This window comes from Canis aureus, chromosome 8, assembly GCF_053574225.1.
Source record: "Canis aureus isolate CA01 chromosome 8, VMU_Caureus_v.1.0, whole genome shotgun sequence".
NCBI lineage: Eukaryota > Metazoa > Chordata > Mammalia > Carnivora > Canidae > Canis > Canis aureus.
The window spans coordinates 34,864,270-34,880,880 of NC_135618.1; the positions used below are offsets into that span (position 1 = coordinate 34,864,270).

Below are 16,611 nucleotides of genomic sequence, written 5' to 3' on the forward strand. Positions count from 1 at the left end.
ATAAATAAAATAAAATAAAATAAAATAAAATAAAATAAGGACACTAAATTATAAATGAAACAGAATTGCTGGGTTTTTAAAAAATATGCACAGAAAATTATCAGTATGTAGTGTGTCTAAGTGGTGGGTGATTTTTCTTATTTTTATATATTTTGTATAATGAATATGTTTATATTCACTTCTATGGCAAAAAAACGGTATTGCAGAAATATTTTCTTTATCTTTCTGGAGTCTCTGGTTTCTTGAAATCAAGTATTTTTTGTGATGATGCCACAACCATAATGGAATTGTAACTCCCATTTTTTTAATGGACCCCTGGATCTTACTACTGAAAACATTCTATATAAAACATTATTTTGTTAATGTTCCTTTACAAAAACATTATTTTTAAAAATTATATAGCCTTTTCATGACTGTAAGTACCTACCCATAGTACACATATTACCTTATTAATACGTAACACTTCTTTGAAAGAGCTACAAACCTCATAATACTAATGAAATCATACCTTAGAAAAAGCATATCATCTGAAAATAGGCCATTTATGACTCCACTTTCCTTCTCAAGGGCCAACATACTAATGTGAAGCTTCTTTGAATTCAAGAAGTCTAAAATTAGCTTAATGATTTCAACCTCTTTTACATTCACTGTTTCTTCCGCCGTCATGTTGATAGCCTAAATATTAAACCAAACAAAAACAAAAATTAGTCTTACTGTTTTATTTCTAAGTGTTATTAACTGTCTGGAACTACACATAAGAGATTTCTTGGAAATAGTACAGGTATTTTGAAGTGAAATTAATTTAGTATTTATCAAAACCAGTCATTCTTTAAGATATAATAAAGGTTATTTGTTAATTTTTTAAGTTAAAAATTAGTTAATTTTTTTAAGTCCTTATCTTTGAGAGATACACAATGAATAATACAGATTAAATGATATAAAGTCTGTGATTTGCTTCATAATAATACAAGAGGAGACTGGGAAGAGGTAAACAGGAAACAAGAAAATAATACAGATTAAATGATATAAAGTCTGTGATTTGCTTCATAATAATACAAGAGGAGACTGGGAAGAGGTAAACAGGAAACAAGAATCATGGCTATTGAAGTAGGTAATGGGTAAATGGAAGTTCACATATTTGCTATGGTCTGAACATTTGTGTCCTCTCAAAATTAATCTATTGAAATCCTAATCTCCAAACTGATGGTATCAGGATGTGAAGACTTTGGGAAGTGATTAGATCTGATTAGATCTGACTTGGTGGGGTTAGTGTCTTTCAAGAGGCCCCAGAAAACTAACTCAACCCTTCCACCTTGTAGGGATGCAATGAGAAGACAGCAGTCTGCAACCAGAAAGAGAATTCTCATCAGAACCTGACCATGATGGGATCCCTGGGTGGCGCAGCGGTTTGGCGCCTGCCTTTGGCCCAGGGCGCGATCCTGGAGACCCGGGATCGAATCCCACGTCGGGCTCCCGGTGCATGGAGCCTGCTTCTCCCTCTGCCTGTGTCTCTGCCTCTCTCTCTCTCTCTGTGACTATCATGAATAAATAAATAAAATCTTTAAAAAAAAAAAAAAGAACCTGACCATGATAACACTCTGATTGTAGATTTCCAGCTTCCAAAGCTGTGAGCAATAAATTTCTGCTATTTATAAGCCAGTCTAGTATTACGTTACAGCAATCCAAATGGACTGAGACAATATTATTCTGCCTATTCTTACATATTTTTAAATTTTGCCATAATAAAGAATATTTTAAAAAGTCACTAATAACCAAACCATGTTTAGCTTTGTTCTAACTACCTTTCCTTAAGTATACACTCATTCAGTATGCACTTAACTGCTTTTTTTCTTTGACAGGCACAGTTCTATACTTAGGAAAAACTGGCTTTGTCCTTAAGAAGCTTATAGTCTACCAGCAACATGTAAAATGTTTTTTATACCTTTATACCTTTTATACCTTTTATACCTTTATCCCTTTATACCTTTATACCTTGTACTTTGGAGCCAAACAAAGCAAGGCTAGTTAAAAAGTGCAACGTTAAAAAAAGTTAAAATTAAAAAAAAGTGCAACGTTAAGTCATATTGGTACTATCAACCTAAATGTGAAACAAAGATATTTCAACTCTCTACAAGCTCTTCTTTTATCTTTAAGTGTGCAGTGATACAACTGATCACATAGGTTATAAACTCATAAAGATTTAGAACTAGGAGTAATTCTGAAGGTCATTTCACAGATGAGGCCACACAAGTTAAATGGCCTACGTTGTTGCAATTTTCAAATGATAAGGCTCAGAGCAATACAAAAGACTAGACTACCATGCTAAGGAGATTAGCTGCAGATGCGTTATCAGATCAAACAGACTGCAAGTACATCTTTCTCACAGTATCAACTTTAACCAAGGTCACAGAAACAAATACATATATGTATGCAAACATTATTTTTTTTCCAATTTATTATTTTGTCAATTAACTTCTTCATAATGATAAGTGCAAATATCTAGCATACTAGAATACTATCAAATGAAGACATTTTCTTTCTTAGGTAGAGAAGGTGGTAGGGTAAATAAGGGACAGAAAACATGGGGAGATAATTACATGATTCAAATATTTAATGACATTAGACTAAGCTAATCTCCTACATCCATCCCAACAATATGGACGTGCTTGCCTCAAGAAACAAACAAATCACCAATCTCTCTCAGCAGAGCAGCTGCCCCAGTTCCCCGTGCTTTGAGTTTCTCTTTGCTCTCTGCTGAGGTAACTGTCCTCCTGTTCATAGACTTTGTTCAGAAGAAGATACACCATGAAAGATATTTCTACTCAGTAAATTTTTTTGAAGATTTTATTTATTTATTTATTTGACAGAGCAAGAGGGCACAAGCAGGGGGGAGCAGCAGAGTGAGAAACAGCCTGCTGAGCATGGAACCAGACGTGGGGCTCTGTCCCAGGACCCTGGAATCATGGCCTGAGTGGAAGGCAGACACTCAACTGACTGAGCCGCCCAGGTGCCCCTCTACTCAGTAAATTCTAATTACATTTCAGACCTGCTTCCCTGATATTACAACTAAAGCACAATGATTAGTGATTTTAGCATTTTCCAAACCTTCATATAATTCTTACTAACATAAGAATGGCTTTTACTAATTTAGTTATCAGAAAAATAATTGCCCCCTCCATCTCTTAAGTTCTTAAAGGGCACTTCACTTATATAACTATGTACTAACCATACAACCTAGTGCAGAAGTGAGATGCAATTTTCTAGTGTTGTTCAATATACCCAATGATACTGAATACTTTGCCTCCATTTATTCAATATTCAGTCTTAATATGGAGTAACTCTTGAGTTACTATAAATCTATGGCAACAGGCCCACTTTAAATCATAACTACAAGTTTAATGCTGACATCATTTCTGATTAATAAAGCCTAAGAAAAGAAATACATTCTTACAAATACATATTCTACACTGACTTTACATTTAAGGTTTGAATAGCTACAGGAAATGTATTCTAATTAACCTAAATTGGTCAGGGTTTTTAAAAAGACAAGCGTTAAATCTATACTCTGAAATTCCTAGGAGAAAAGTATAGTATTTTAACCACCCAACCTAGAATTTTACTTTTTATAAGATTCACTGTTGTTGGATATAATATAAAACATAGATAAAGGGGCACCTGGGTGGCTGTCAGTTAAACATCTGCCTTCAGCTTAGGGTCCTGGGATCGAGACCCACATCAGGCTCCCCGCTCAGCAGGGAGTCTGCTTCTCCCTCTCCTTTTCCCCTCTTGTGTTCTCTCAAATAAATAAGTTCTTTAAAAAGCAAAACACAACAAACATAGATATATGTTTAATGACTGTATCTTATTCTTTTTTAACCACCCTGTATTACTGAAACATTTATAGAGGTACCCAAAATCCTACCTATATAATTTAGAAATTAAGAACATTATGAATAGAAGTTTTAAAGATAACATAACATATAAAAACATAATTCATAAACATTTTAAATTTCCTTGAACAATTAATCCCTACAAAGCTAGCATTTTTCTCTAATTCAGAAGTAGAATTCAGTAATAAATGCTTCATCCCCCATCCTCATGGGAGATATAAAAGAATTAACTAGTTTAGAAACGACTAAAATTATCTTTTAAAACGAGATGCACAGTATGTTAAATGTTCAATAAATGTTAGTTGAATTAACTTAAGATGCAAGAATTAATGAAGAAATGTCTAAAAATGTACAGAGTAGATGATTTTCTTTCCTACTATTCTAAAAGCCACTCAAAAGGATAGAGGCGAGCCTAGATGGCTCAGCAGATTGTCAACTCTCGGTTTTGGCTCAGGTCCTCATCTCATGGATCATGGGAATCCAGCCCCGAGTTGGGCTCCATGCTCAGTGGGAGCCTGCTTGGATATTCTCTCCCTCTGCCCCTTCTCCTGCTTCCACTCCCACTCTCTGAAATAAATAAGTAAATCTTTAAGAAAGGAGTGGGGGCTCCTGGGTGGCTTAGTTGGTTAAACATCTGCCTCTGGCTCAGGTCATGATCCCAGGGTCCTGAGATCTAGGCCTGTTTCTTCCCTGCTGAGTGAGAAACTGCTTTTCCCTTTCCCTCTACCCCCTGTCCCTGCTTGTGTGTGTACTCTCTCTCTTAAATAAATAAATGAAATCTTAAAAAAAAGAAATAAATGAAATCTTAAAAAAAGAAATAAAAGGATAGACCTCTGGCCCTTTAATCTATTTAGCCAAAGTCAGCTCTGACAATAGCTTAGGTAAACACACCAGCCCATGGTAAATGCGAACAATTACTCACCAGGCAGAATTTCTGTAGGGCCAAGAATAAAGTGTTTTCCACTGAAAACAGAAAACAAAATGAAAAAAAATTTTAGAAGGTTGTCAGTATTTCCATAATAAATGACAAATTTACCTATAAAATTTCACAAAAACATTTCTATGGATTTTCCTTTAAGAAGTAAGTTTTTACTAATATCTAACTCTGGACTTGGTAAAATAAGGAAATAAGTTTTCCTCCATAATAAGTACTTCTGGATACCAGTTGGAAAATAGTTAGTATTTCAGTACTTAAAATATAATATCAACAGAAACTAAATTCCAGATGAGGTCTCTATCCTCATACTGAGCTTAATCTCAAACAACATTAGAAGAATATATTAAGGGGCAAGAAATAAAATTATTTTCAGAAATCTAAGATTATGGGGCACATGGGTGGCTCAGTTGGTTAGTCATCTGCCTTTGGCTTGGGTAATGGTCCCAGGACCCTGGGATAGAGCCCCACATCTGGCTCTCTGCTCAGCGGGTAGCCTGCTTCTCCCTCTCCCTGCCACTCTGCCTACTTGTGGTCTCTGCCAAATAAATAAAAATTTTTTTAAAAAATCTAAGATTAAAGGTAAAATGTTAACAAGAAAAAAAGGCAGAATGTCAACAGAAATATATTAACTTCTATGTATATTTCTATACATAGATATGGAAAGAGTTTCATGAAAAAATATCAGTGGTAGCTTTCTAATCAAATATAAATAACTGTTTTAAATGTTCCTTTGCAGTAAGGAACATTCAAAGTGTTCCTTTACTCACTTATAATACAGATAAGGAAGGAAGAAAAATGCACAAAGCTAAGAATGATTCACAAGTATAAAATTAAGGGAATCAAGGTACAGCCCTTATAAATTTTATAGTCAAGAAAAGAATGCTTAAGAATGACTCTATTAATCTCCAACTCCATCCCATACAATAAAAACCACTCTCTTTAATCTTCCAAGTACTACAGATTGCCTAACAATGAATAACACTGTCTTACCATTCCTGTTTACAGGCAAAAATGCAGATAAAGAACTGAAGTATTATGAAGCCTTGTTATGTAATACCAAACTGCAACATAAGACTACTGCACCTTTTCCTTTAAAAAAAAAAAAATGGAGGGATCCCTAGGCGGCGCTGCGGTTTGGCGCCTGCCTTTGGCCCAGGGCGCGATCCTGGAGACCCGGGATCGAATCCCACGTTGGGCTCCCGGTGCATGGAGCCTGCTTCTCCCTCTGCCTGTGTCTCTGCCTCTCTCTCTCTCTCTCTCTCTGTGACTATCATAAATAAATAAAAATTTTTTTAGAAAATGGAAAAATAGGGGCACCTGGGTGGCTCAGTCAGTAGAATGCCTGCCTTTGGCTCAGGTCATGATGTCGGGGTCCTAGGATTGAGCCCCAGTGGGGCTCCCTGCTCAGCAGGGAGTCTGCTTCTCCCTCTCCCTCTGTTCCTCCCAGCCATCCGTGCTCTCTCAAATAAATAAATAAATAAAAATTAAATAAATAAATAAATTCTTTTTAATGGAGAAATAAATTTGCTATCTTTTTAAAATAGCATTCTAAAAATTTATGTTACCACCAGGTCAGTTAACTGTAAATGTCTGGCCTTTGGAATTATAAATGTGATGTTGCAAGTCACTTAATCTCCATGGGTCTCAATTTCTTCATATATAAAACAAGAGGGTTAATTTCGGTAATTTCTACTATTTCAAGTTTTATGACTTGCTTTAAGTCATATTTCAATAACAAGAATTCTACATAATTTTTCTTAGTGGGCAAAACAAAAACAAAAACAAAATTTCTTAGTGGGAAATATAAAGTGTGGGATAATTAAAGTCTCTAATCTATAAGGCCAGGTAAGTAAGAGAAAATAGATTTGTTTTAAATCATATATGCAGGCGGGTTCCAGGCGATTCGAGCTCCAGACAGGATGATCGAGGTTGTTTGCAACGACCGTCTAGGGAAGAAGGTCCGCGTTAAGTGCAACACTGATGACACCATCGGGGACCTTAAGCTGATCGCAGCCCAAACTGGCACCCGTTGGAACAAGATCGTCCTGAAGAAGTGGTACACGATTTTCAAGGACCACGTGTCTTTGGGGGACTATGAAATCCACGATGGGATGAACCTGGAGCTTTATTACCAATAGAGCAGAATTCCTTCCATTTGTCCTGTCCTGCCTCCCCCCCCACCCCGCTCCTCTCCCCTCCTGTTGGCTCCTCTCCCCTCTTCACTACCATCTCCCCCACACTGATACGGATGCTTGTTTTTAAAAACTCATGTTAATAAAATCTTAGAAGTTGCTTCAAAAAAATAAATAAATAAATAAATAAATCATATATGCAAACAAAAGTCCTTCTACCTGCAAAACTCTGTAATGTCTGCTTATCAGCTAAAGTTTATAACATGAATGTAGCCTGTAGCCCTTCTTTTTTTTTTAATTTTTATTTATTTATTATAGTCACACAGAGAGAGAGAGAAGCAGAGACACAGGCAGAAGGAGAAGCAGGCTCCATGCACTGGGAGCCCGATGTGGGATTCGATCCCGGGTCTTCAGGATCGCGCCCTGGGCCAAAGGCAGACCTTAAACCGCTGCGCCACCCAGGGATCCCAGCCTGTAGCCCTTCTTACTGTTGACAGCTGTTCTCTATTCATCAATTATTCTAATTTACCTTCTGGAACTGTGAATAATTTTGGCCTAAAGACCAAATTATCTCTAAAGCAGGTACAGCTTAATATAGCTATAAAAAGAAAAGAATTCAATTACCATAAACTATATGTTGTATATATGCATAAAATATCTCTGGGGGATAAAAGACAAAAAAATTGATAAAGATGATTGTATCAAAGGAAAACTGGATAATTAAAGAAGAGGAACAGGAGGAAGACATTCCACTACATACCCTTTTGTACCTTTTGAGTTTTGTACCATATACAAATATCACCTATTCAAAAAAATTTTAAATAATAATATGAAACATAAGTAATGAATTTCCCATTACAAATTACTTCAGAATTCTAATTGCAAGTAACTGGAAGGAATTAGTAATATAATGAATATAAAGAACAAATTTGAGAATGATTTGTAATTTTTTTTATAACACAAGACCTCTTCTCAGATCTGATTCAAATATTTCAATCTTTATGAGATTAAAGTAGTTGTGTTCTTTCCATATTCAAATCCACAAGAATTTTAAAAATATAGTTAATTGCTGAAGAACTGAAAATTTCTAAGATAAACAAAAAAAAAAAAGTATTTTTGACTTAGACTATACAATTAAGTCCCATAACCCAGAAAATGTAAAGAAAGAGAACTGTCAAATTTAGCAAAATGTAAACTATAAACCTTCCATTTTTAATAGAAGTTGCCATAAGTAAGTTAAAGAAGACAAAAGACAAGGGCACCTTGGTGGCATAGTGAGTTAAGTGTCTGACTCTTGGTTTCAGCTCAGGTCATGGTCTCCGGCCATGAGATTGATGCTGGGCATTGGACTCTGCTCTCAGCAGGAAGTCTGCTTGAGATTTTCTCTCTCTCTCTCTTTCTCTCTCTGTCTCTCTCTCCTTCCACCCCTTTCCACTCTCTCTCTCAAGTAAATAAATAAATCTTAAAAAAAAAGGACAAAAGACAAACTAGGAATAAATATAACACACATAAAAGGTTAAGTGATTACCACTGAGAACATATAAATAGCATCTTCAAATAGCCTCCAAAATTCTGGTTGAACAATGAGCAAAGACTACAGACAGCTCACAGAACGACAAAAAGACCAATAAATTTATGATAAGATGTTCAATGTCACTAGCGTTATTAAAATAAGATATAATTTATGGCCTACTAGTTTTGCAAAAAAAGACCTGATATCCAGACCTGGCAAGAGTGGGGGTAAATGCCCTTTCACATATTAAGAATGTAAGTTGGGACAAACCTTTTTTTTTTGTAAAGATTTTATTTATTTATTCATGATAGCCACACAGAGAGAGACAGAGAGGCAGAGACACAGGCAGAGGGAGAAGCAGGCTCCATGCAGGGAGCCCGACGTGGGATTCGATCCCGGGTCTCCAGGATCGCGCCCCGGGCCAAAGGCAGGCGCCAAACCGCTGTGCCACCCAGGGATCCCTGGGACAAACTTTTTGAAAGAGAATCTGAAAGCATAGAATTTTTATCTACAAAAATTTTAAATGTTTATACTCTGACTCACCAATTCCACTTCTAGAAACCTATCCTGAAAAAGTACTTGCAAATATACACAAAGATACATATACAATGATGTTCCTTGAAGATCTGCCTGTAATAGAGAAAAATTAGAAATGAACTGAGCTCTCATCAATAGAATTGTTAAATTATGGTAAATTCATTAATACAGAATACAAATGCATTCTCACAAAGCAAAGGCACATCACAGAACAATATAACTATCAATAAATATTTGCTGAATGAATATAAATAGGTCCACTTATTTTTTTTAAAGGGAGGACATAGTATCTCTGTGTCTAAATAAATAACAAAGAAAGGTCTAGTGGGATACATATCAAACTGTTCAGAATGGTTACCTCTGAAGACAGGAATGGTATTGGATACAAGGCATTAAGCTAGGAATGCAAAAGGATTGAAGGGGGATTGTTTTACTCTTTATCATTTGTAACATCAGAATGGTTTACAAACAATACATATTTGTGCATTACTTGTATATTTTCACACACATTTCTTGTATGAATACAATTTTTAATTTTAAAAAGAAAAAAACTATGAAAAAATTAAAGGATTAGATCTCAAAGGTTCTCTTCTACATCAATGTAACAACTAGAATAGGATTCCAAAGATAGGATTAACTGCTATGTTTACAATGCAAAAACTATTGGGTACTATTCTAAGATCTTTACTTATATTGTTTAATTGATCCTTATAACAATCTTATGGGATAGGCAGTTTCATCCCCATTTTACAGATGAAGACACTTGGCTTTGTAAATTTAAGAAATTAACCCACTATCTGGGGCACCTGAATCAGAAGAGCATGCAACCCTTGATGTCAGGGTTGCGAGTTCAAGCCCTACATCTACATCTACACTGGGTGTAGAGATTACTTAAATAAACTAAAAAAAAATTTAACCCAGTATTTACATTAAGACTAAACATGTATTTCATAAGCAGCTAAATACTTCTTTCAACAGTGTGTAAAGACATTTATTCTGATATCAGCATCCATGTGGACACCAACCAGGAAATCTTTAACAAGTACCAGAGGACATCTATTTAGCAGGGTAGCAAAACAAAGGGAAGGCAATTTTACATAATTTATATATGTAATTTATCTTTATTATATTAATCATATATATGGCTAATCTTTAGATCAATTTTTCATTAGTTCCTTGAACATTTGAGCAACTTGAACTCTTCATTTTTTCCTTAAACATCTGGGCTGCCTTATCTTGGTAGCCAGACAAGAAATTGTCTCCCCTTCCCCCAATTCATATCCTAAGCTTTGTAGCAATGAAAATTAGAATTTCTGGCTGACAGACAGATAGACATACAGATACAGAGAGAACAAGCAAAGAGAGAGAAAGAGAAAAGGAGAAAGTGTAGAAAAGAAAAGAAATACAGTAGTCAAAGGTCATAATCCTAGAGCAAGATTAGAAACATAGTCTGAGATTCTAAAGCTTTCTGCTCTATCACACTAATTCCCAAGCAAGTGAAGAGTAAAGATATCTTACAAAGACAAGGAAAGAAAATGGAAAGAGTCACCTAAATATGCCAAAATGAAAAAGCTTCATAGTACTGAAATAATTTTTAAAAATTATTCCAAAAGAGGACCCTAGTTTTATGATCTTTCACATTATTTTTCTATTAAACAATGTTAATAGGGTAGGTAAATAGACTTCCAATAGGTTAGGTAAACAGAAGTCTGCATTAATAAGTCTAACCAGATTTCTAAACATATACTTTTAGCTAGAAAGACAAAAAGTATTAGCCCAACTGTGTAAGAAACTAAAATAAAATTAGATACTACTTTTAACTTAAAAAAAAATCTCTCCAGGTCTAATAAAAGACACTTCTTAACTCATTTAATAAGCCCCACTTAAGTTTAAAATTATGTTATCTAAATGAATACTGTCATCAAAAAAGCAATATTGAAACTGACAGCAGGGAAGGGAACCCGAAGGAAGGAAAAGAAAAAAAAAAAAAAGAAGAAGAAGAAGAAAAAATGAGATCTAAGAACTCCAGAGTTTAATTTTCAAGTTTAAAATGGACTTCAGGGGGATTCCTGGGCGGCTCAGTGGTTTCGCACCTGCCTTTGGCCCAGGGCGCGATCCTGGATTCCCGGGATCGAGTCCCGCATCAGCTCCCGGCATGGAGCCTGCTTCTCCCTCAGCCTGTGTCTCTGCCTCTAACATATATAAATAAATAAATCTTAAAAAAATAATAAAATAAAAAATAAAATAAAATAAATAAAATAAAATAAAATAAATAAAATAAAATAATAAAATAAAATAAAATAAATAAAATAAAATAAATAAAATAAAATAAAATAAAAAAATAAAATAAAATAAAATAAAATAAAATAAAATAAAATAAAATAAAATAAAATAAAATAAAATAGACTTCAGTTGGAATGCCTGGGTGGCTCAGTAGTTGAGCATCTGCCTTCAGCTCAGGGCATGATCCCAGGTCTGGGGATCGAGTCTCACCCCACACTGGGCTTCCCAAGGAGAAGCCTATGTTCTGCCGCTCTCCTTGTGTCTCTCATGAATAAATAAATAAAATCTTTAAAGAATAAAATGGGGGCAACTCCGGTGGCTCAGCGGTTTAGCGCCGCCTTTGGCCCAGGGCGTGATCCTGGAGACCCGGGATCGAGTCCCACATCAGGCTCCCTACATGGAACCTGCTTCTCCCTCTGCCTGTGTCTCTGCCAATCTCTCTCTGTGTCTCTCATGAATAAATAAATAAAATCTTTTAAAAATAAATAAATATAAAATAAAATGGACTTCAGTTTTTAAAGTACCTATGCAAACCACACCAAATATGGGGAAATCTAGATAAACCTAGATAAATTTAACAGTGTTGTAACAAATGCTTTACTACTAAACATAATTTTTTTTATAAATTTTTATTTATTTATGATAGTCACACAGAGAGAGAGAGAGAGGCAGAGACACAGGCAGAGGGAGAAGCAGGCTCCATGCCAGGAGCCCGACATGGGATTCGATCCCGGGTCTCTAGGATCACGCCCTGGGCCAAAGGCAGGCGCCAAACCGCTGCGCCACCCAGGGATCCCTAAACATAATTTTTAGAGAACTAAAAGCAAAAGTATTAAGGCATAAGAATTTTATTTATTTTGAGAGAGAGCAAGTGAGCACGTGCCCGTGCACGAGAGTGGGCAGCAGGGGTGATGGGGCAGAAGGAGAGGGGAAGAGGGAAAGGGAATCTTAAGCAGGCTCCACACCCAGCAGGGCTCAATCTCACAACCCTGAGATGATGACCAGAGCCAAAATCAAGAGTTGGATCAAGAGTTGGATGCTTAACCGACTGAGCCACCCAGACACCCCTAAGGCAATAAGAATTTTAGACTGAAAAACAAAATGTGTAGAGATTTTTTTATTCTTAAATAATACACTTACAGCTTACTGGCTTAGAACATGGTTCAGGTGATTTCTTTAAGACCTACCAGACCTTTGCTGTGTTCTCTGGTCTCAAAACAAACAGCTTCTAGGCAGAAAACTCACAGATTGTGTCACTGATCTCAAGACCAAATGGACAGACCAAAATGAGTCCATTCTTTAAAACAATTCAAGGGATCCCTGGGTGGCGCAGCGGTTTGGCGCCTGCCTTTGGCCCAGGGCGCGATCCTGGAGACCCGGGATCGAATCCCACATCAGGTTCCCGGTGTATGGAGCCTGCTTCTCCCTCTGCCTATGTCTCTGCGCCTCTCTCTCTGTGACTATCATAAATAAATAAAAAAATTAAAAAAAAAAAACAATTCAAAATGGGATTCCCACTTACTAATGAGCAACAGTGCCACCACCTGATATACAATTTTTATGTGACATTAGATAGAGCTAAGAACTCCAGGTCTCCTGACTTGCAGCCAAAAGCTTAGGTGTTAATCATAACAAAGAATTAAAGGATTTTTGGAATCCCTGGGTGGTGCAGTGGTTTAGTGCCTGCCTTTGGCCCAGGGCGCGATCCTGGAGTCCCGGGATCAAATCCCATGTCGGGCTCCCAGTGCATGGAGCCTGCTTCTCCCTCTGCCTATGTCTCTGCCTCTCTCTCTCTCTCTCTCTCTCTCTCATAAATAAATAAAAATTAAAAAAAATAAAATAAAACTATAAAAAAAAGAATTAAAGGATTTTTAAATATTTTTATTCCTTAAATCATCATAGCAGCTCATGGTGAAAATTCAAATTTCAAAAAATATTTTTTTTTTACTAAGCAGAGTTTCAACCTATAAAGATGTAAATCAGAAATATAGAAAGTTTATAATCTTAATATTTATAATATTTATAACAAAAATTAATTCTAAACTCTAAGCACAAATTAGCGCTTTATCACCTAAGGTCAAAGTAAAATATTCATATAATTTCATACAATATTCCTTATTTTTTTCTGTTTTACCTTTATGGTAAAAGGGATGGTCTCTTTTTTTTCTTAAAGATTTTATTTATTTATTCATGAAAGACAGAGAGAGAGAGAGACAGAGGAAGAAGCAGGCTCCATGCAGGGAGCCCGATGCAGAACTCGATCCCAGGACCATGGGATCACGCCCTGAGCCAAAGGAAGAAGCTCAATTGCTGAGCCACCCAGGCATCCCTAAAAAGAATGTTCTAAGAACACAATTTCATCTTTTATTATATAATGAAACCTCCAATATAGTTTTCTAGCACACTAAAACCAAGATAAAAAGTCTTTGTAAAACAGATTAAAAATGTCCTTCATGTCCTTGTTTATTCCCACACATACTTTATTATTTTCAAAGAGAAAAAGCAGAACTTAAGGTATTTGTTTATACTTCAAAAATTGAACTACATAGGGACGCCTGGGTGGCTCAGCGGTTGAGCTTTGGCTCGGAGTGTGATCCCAGAAAATTCTGGGATGGAGTCCCACATCGGGTTCCTCGAGAGGAGCCTGCTTCTCCTTCTCCCTGTGTCTCTGCCTCTCATGAATAAATAAATAAAATCCTTAAAAAAAATTGAACTACATAAAAAACGGGTCAATAGGTCAACATTTGGAAACATATAGGGAAATGTACTGTATCAAGAGTCACAAAAAGTTGAAAATGTACTGAAAAAGCCAAAATTTTACATTAACTACTGAAAAAAGTACAATATATACTATATAATTACCTATTAAAGTTTTCCATCCTTAGCTTGTATATATTTATCACAGAATTGAGTTGGAAGGTACATTAGTCCATTCTCCTACTATTTAGTACAGAATATCCAAATACTTACCTTTAACAGTTGGTCTGCCAATCTGTACATAAATGCCTCCAATGACAGAAAATTTTTATACCCCTCTCACAAGGCACCTGTGGAAGGGAGTCTCTAAGATGGTCACCAATGACCCTACTAGTGTTTACAACCTTTATTACTCACTGGCCCTTAAATATGGGCTGGACTTAAGTGACTCACTTCTACACAAAAGCATAGCAAAAATGTTGAGATGTCACTTCCAAGATTTGATGATATTGAGAGTGTACCCATGTGCCCTGTTCTCTCAGACTGCTCACTCTGGGGGAAGACAGCAGTCATTCCATGAGACAACCTTGTGGAAACATCCAAGTGGCAAAGCAAAGAATGGAAACCCTCAGTCCAACAGCCCACAGTAACATAGGCCCAAGTTATTGAGCTTGGAAGTTTATCCCTGATTTGTATCTTCAGGTGAGACCACAGCCCCTCTCAGCAGCTTGACTGCAACCTTAAGAGAGACTAAATCAGAGGCGCTGGGCAGCCCGGGTGGCTCAGCGGTTTAGCGCCACCTTCAGCCCAGGGCGTGATCCTGGAGTCTGGGGATGGAGTCCCACATCGGGCTCCCTGCGTGGAGCCTGCTTCTCCCTCTGCCTGTGTCTCTGCCTCTCTCTCTCTCTCTCTCTCCCCTCTGTGTATTCTCATGAATAAATAAATAAAATATTTTTAAATCAATCAATCAATCAATCAATCAGAGGCACTAAGTAGGGCTATGCCCAGATTCCTGACCCTCAGAAACAGTAAGATAAATATTTGTTGTTTTAAGCCACTATGTTTTGGAAAACGTAACTTATCATTTATCACTCAGTAATAGACAATACAGGACGACTCCTATAATTTTTTCACAAGTAGCAAAATTTTGCTTTTCTTTTTTTTTTTTTTTAAGGTGGGGAAGGGCAGAGGGGAAGAGAATCTTAAGAAGGCCCCACAACCAGTGCAGAGTCTGATGCAGGGCTCCATTTCACAACCCAGAGATCATGACCTGAGCTGAAATCAAGAGTAGGATGCTTATAAAAAGAAAAAAAAAAAGAGTAGGATGCTTAAACTGAGCCACGCCGACACCCCAAAATTTTGCTTTCCTCATACTGAACTGAAATCTACTTTCTTGTAACTTTCATCTAGTTATGTCTTCAGGATCAGAATGATACAAGTTTGTTATGTTTAAAACTTTCACGTTTGAATCTGACAATAATCATGTTTATATTCCTATTTGCTTCAACCTTTCTTCACACAGCTTACCGATCCCCTAGTCTTCTAGTCCTTTTCCTCTGAACATGTGTTAATCTCCCTCTTAAAACATCCAAAACAGAACACAATACTCCAGGTATGGTCATGTCCAGCTACTGTATATACTGAAATTAACACTTCCCATGATGGGGCACTATACTATATGGGGCACTATATACACACCCAAAAACCTAAAGTTGCTTTACATCAACATCTGTTTTTCAGATACTTGTTTTTGTACTTCCCAGAATTTCATTTCTAAAAATTATCTAGAAGTTAGAAGGAAAATCAACTCAATTCAATTTCCAGGCTTTCAAAATTAGATTTTAAAAAGGTTAGACCAGGGCAGCCCGGGTGGCTCAGCGGTTTAGAACCCCTTCAGCCCAGGACCTGATCGTGGAGACCGGGGATTGAGTCCCACAGGGGACTCCCTGCATGGAGCCTGCTTCTCCCTCCAGCTGGGTCTCTGCCTCTCTCTCCTCCCTGTGTCTCCATGAATAAATAAATAAAATCTTAAAAAAAAAAAAAGGTTAAACAAAAAATGGGTATTAGGACTCCAATTTTAGTTCAGGGATACTGAAGTTTTTCAAGTTTTCTCAAATAAGATTCTATTTTCTTTTTCAATACATCAACAAAAGTCACAAAACATGAAATTTAGCCTTAGAAATGTGTTTATTTCATAGAATTCATCCATTATCTGTATCAAATGTATCTAATAGTATGTTTATATATTTTTTCTGTATAGAACTGTTCTATTTATAGAATATAAATATATTCTATTTATAGAATATAGGGTGTTGGTTTGTAAAATAAGATAAAGGTCCAGACAGACTGGCAAGTATCTGAATAGTGCTTAATAAATATTTCTCCCTTAAGAGTTCATATTTCTCCCCTTAAGAGTTTCTCCCCTTAAGAGTTCATATTTCTCCCCTTAAGAGTTCATATCCATGGTAAAACCAGTATGTCAAAAGGGCTGCTAATACCATGCTATGGAAGAGCTACTGCTCTGTAGATAAAGTATAAAAGTTTAAAAGTTGGAAAAAGTTTAAAAATATTGTTTTAAAATATATTTTAGGAAATAGTTTAAAAATATTGTTTTAAAATGTA

At 36.2% G+C, this 16,611-nt stretch overlaps 1 protein-coding gene and 1 pseudogene across 8 annotated transcripts in view; one reads left to right on the top strand and one right to left on the bottom strand.

Annotated features, from left to right (window-relative positions):
• Window positions 1–16,611, bottom strand: part of WDR47 (WD repeat domain 47) — a 69,012-nt gene that overhangs the window by 47,784 nt on the left and 4,617 nt on the right. For 4 of the 8 annotated variants that reach the window (XM_077905716.1, XM_077905711.1, XM_077905710.1 and 1 more), the window contains 2 exons: window positions 4,813–4,853; window positions 509–675 (listed from right to left, as the gene is read on the bottom strand). In XM_077905716.1, coding sequence (XP_077761842.1) covers window positions 509–666 — 158 coding nt within the window. In that variant the 5' untranslated portion in view covers window positions 667–675; window positions 4,813–4,853. Of the gene's footprint in view, window positions 1–508; window positions 676–4,812; window positions 4,854–5,221; window positions 5,301–7,488; window positions 7,558–8,221; window positions 8,404–9,015; window positions 9,103–16,611 lie in introns of those variants that run through there. The other 4 variants (XM_077905715.1, XM_077905713.1, XM_077905714.1 and 1 more) reach the window with 4 other exon arrangements.
• LOC144318081 (ubiquitin-like protein 5 pseudogene) lies at window positions 6,715–7,119 on the top strand (annotated as a pseudogene).